At 39.9% G+C, this 3152-nt stretch overlaps 1 protein-coding gene across 1 annotated transcript in view; it reads right to left on the bottom strand.

Moving 5' to 3' along the window:
• Positions 1 to 3152, bottom strand: part of ABCB5 (ATP binding cassette subfamily B member 5) — a 93673-nt gene that overhangs the window by 39208 nt on the left and 51313 nt on the right. The window contains exon 20 of the mRNA XM_019508539.1: positions 151 to 234. Within this exon, the coding sequence (XP_019364084.1) occupies positions 151 to 234 (84 nt within the window). The remainder of the gene's footprint in view (positions 1 to 150; positions 235 to 3152) is intronic.

Raw genomic sequence — 3152 nt, 5'->3', positions numbered from 1 at the left:
CTAAATCTGGCTTCTTTCTGTTCATTTTCACTACCTAGAGAGAGGTACTGGTCTTCCAGCTTTATAGGCTGCCGTGTGTTACCAACAACCACACAGACTGAAATGCATCTAATTGTAGTTACAGAGATACAGAATTAGACACATACATACCATTTGAACTTGTGCTGCTTCTGTGGCCAATCTTGTTGTTAAAGCTCCCGTACTATTTTTTTTATCATCAAACCAAAAGATGTCCTATAAAACAGATTGAAAAAACACCACATGACAAAAGGCCAAAGGTATTTGTTCACAAAAGCCGTTTCCACTTATTATGGCCACTTACACTTGAAAACTAATTTGTGCAAACAATTACCTGATTTACACAATGTGTACAGATCCTAATCCACTGTAGCCTCACTGACTACAATGAAGCTATGCTGATTTATACTTTCTAAATATCTGTCCCATGATATTTTGTGTATTCAGACGTACACAAACATCCCCATGTGGCATTTTAGGGATTCTTTAAATGTTGGCCCTTTGCATTCTCAGCAAAGATAGACTAGATTTTTTATTTTCTTGCAGTCCTATAGTCTAAGTCTATTCTCTCCCCCTGCAAACTCAGGGGCCTCCCCTATAAATCTTATTATGCCCAGCAACCTGCAGTGTGTAGGCAAAGGAGGTCAACAATTAGCCTTTACAGAGTGGATGTCATGCTAATGTGGGGGCCCCTGGGTGGTCCTATATATCAGATTGACTTTTAGATACTGATCAAATGAAGATCAATTATGGGTTACAAAGAGACACTAGGTGGGTTGTCAGGATCAGTATAATTTCTGATTTCAGGCCTGGGGCTAAGATAAGCTAGCTGCAGAACTTGATTTATTTTAGCTAATGCGTGAAGTTGAGGCATAAAAGTGTTAAATATTCAAATATATTTCAACGTCAACTTCTCTATCCATGTGAAGACTACTTGGAGGCAGATATTGGACTTGAGTTGAGCACTTTCATTCTGTCACTATTGTATGGGGACACTGGTTGCTTTAAATATAGTCTGAAAGACTAACACGTTTTAGCATTATTTAAAAGAAAGTGTTTTAAAATCAAAATTAAAACCATTTCATAAAATTATCTCAGGGATCAGAATTGTGATTTTCCTTTCTGTTTTTAGGAAGTATGGGCCCAATCCTAAGGCAAGTTGAGTGTTTCTATTAATTTCAACAGGACGAGAATCAGACCATATGGACAGAAGGTAAGTCTTAAATGGAAAGTAAGCCTTAGACACAGTCACCAGTAGGAGCACAGATGTATTTCTGTAACAAGTTTGTGATGCTTTTATCTGGTTTAGTTACAACCACCACAGGAGGATTTTTCTACAACATGGATAAATGTGGTGATCACCATTCTGAGTCTAATAGAGGCCTGCAGTGCACCCTGGGAAGTTCAAAGCAGCTATTGCTATAGTGCCTCAGTAGAGGCCGTGTGCCTGGAGCACCTGCACACAGGAAAGCCCCAGAGCCACGTGAGGCCCCCTGAACAGAAAGCAAGGAAGGCACAGGAACAGCCAAACCAGTTAAACAAGTATAGTGAGATCTGCAGAAGCAGCAAAGCGACAAGGCCCACAGAAAGTTCTGTTCGACACTCAAGAGGACCTAACATTCAGACATTTCTGGCATCCAAAGGTAACAAAATACATCTTCCCTGCCACGTAGAAGACTCAACAGCTATTTTGCCCTTAAGTTTTGCGTCTTGAAATTTTTACTTGATCAACAGCCTTTAACTTACTTCAGAGATGTGATTAAGCATTTGCTCTTGGCAGGCATAGTTATAGCTGCTAAGTGCTGGAAACAAAATCTTGTAAAATCTGGCCAAAATATAAGAGATACTGGAAATATAAAACTAACTCTACATATGCAGAGGTGAACAGCATTACAGAAACAAAACAAGACTGCTGATAAAACATTTACTGTAATAAAAAACTTTCCCATATTTTATTAAAAAAATCTAGGTAAATAGATAAATCCACCTCTCTTGTGAAACAGGGGCAAACAGTGCAGGTAAAATAACCAGCCACCACGCTTTTCTCTTAGTAATTTTCCTTTCTAGCCTCTCTACGGTCCCATATATGCTGTACTGACAGAGACAGTTAAATTTATGAATGTCCAATGACAATGTTACATATCTTTAAATATAGAATTGGGCATGAATGGTACAACCATATTAACTGTGGATCTTATTAGAGACCTGAAAAAGTCGAAATCTGTAGAACCATTCAGGATCATCCTGTGCTCTTACTGGTGCCTGCTCCAGGCTACTGGCTTCCAGAAACAGCACAATTAGAATGAAATAAGCCAACTTTTGGGGAGCAAAATCGAGGAAAGAATCCCAGATGCTCCACAGACCTGCAGAACTAGAATCGTACTTCTGATCCTGTTTAGTATAGTCATCTCCATCAGCAGACTAATTAGCATCCACATAGTATTATGGGCATACTAATTGTGTATCTCTGCTCAGAGAAAGAAATGATTAGTTCAAGTGTAGCTCAGCAAAATCAGTACTATATTGTTTCTGGTTCAGAAGATAGCCCTTCTGATCTGGTAGTATGGATACATCCAGCTGGCAAAAGCATCATTGTATTGAGTCCCCTAACAGACATAGCAGGGCACTATCTTGCACTGTGTGAACATTCAAGGTTGTGACAAATTTTACAAAATCAGGACAGAAGTCCCTTTTAGAAACTCCATGGGGCACAGACACCAGGATTCAGCCCTGACATTAGGGGCCATTGGTAACTCTAGCTTAGATACTGAGAGGGTTCTTCGTTCTTGCCTGCCTGGTAATAATTTCTTTGTGCTCGGATCAAGAAAACATTGCTGCGCTTTCTGCCCCACCTTATCTAGTATTCAAGATATCTGCCGTGTGTGAAACTTAAGATGTGATTAACTAGTTAATCACATCTTAAGTGATAACCTAGCCAAAAATTAAAGCAATAAATGGTATCATAAAATAAGGAATAAGCCACAAAGTTATTCTACAAAAAATGTATAATGACTTTGTGGCTGGTTCCTATTATGCCATTAATGGCATGGGTGGCCAGGGGTGTGCCCCTGTGGCTGGGAACCCACAGCCGGTGGGACTCCCAGCTAGGAAAGCACATGGTCTGCCCCCACAGC

This window comes from Gavialis gangeticus, unplaced genomic scaffold (assembly GCF_001723915.1).
Source record: "Gavialis gangeticus isolate Ggan-Ray unplaced genomic scaffold, GavGan_comp1, whole genome shotgun sequence".
Taxonomy (NCBI): domain Eukaryota; kingdom Metazoa; phylum Chordata; order Crocodylia; family Gavialidae; genus Gavialis; species Gavialis gangeticus.
Note: the sequence above shows the minus strand (reverse complement) of the source record. Positions and strands in the feature narration are given on the sequence as shown.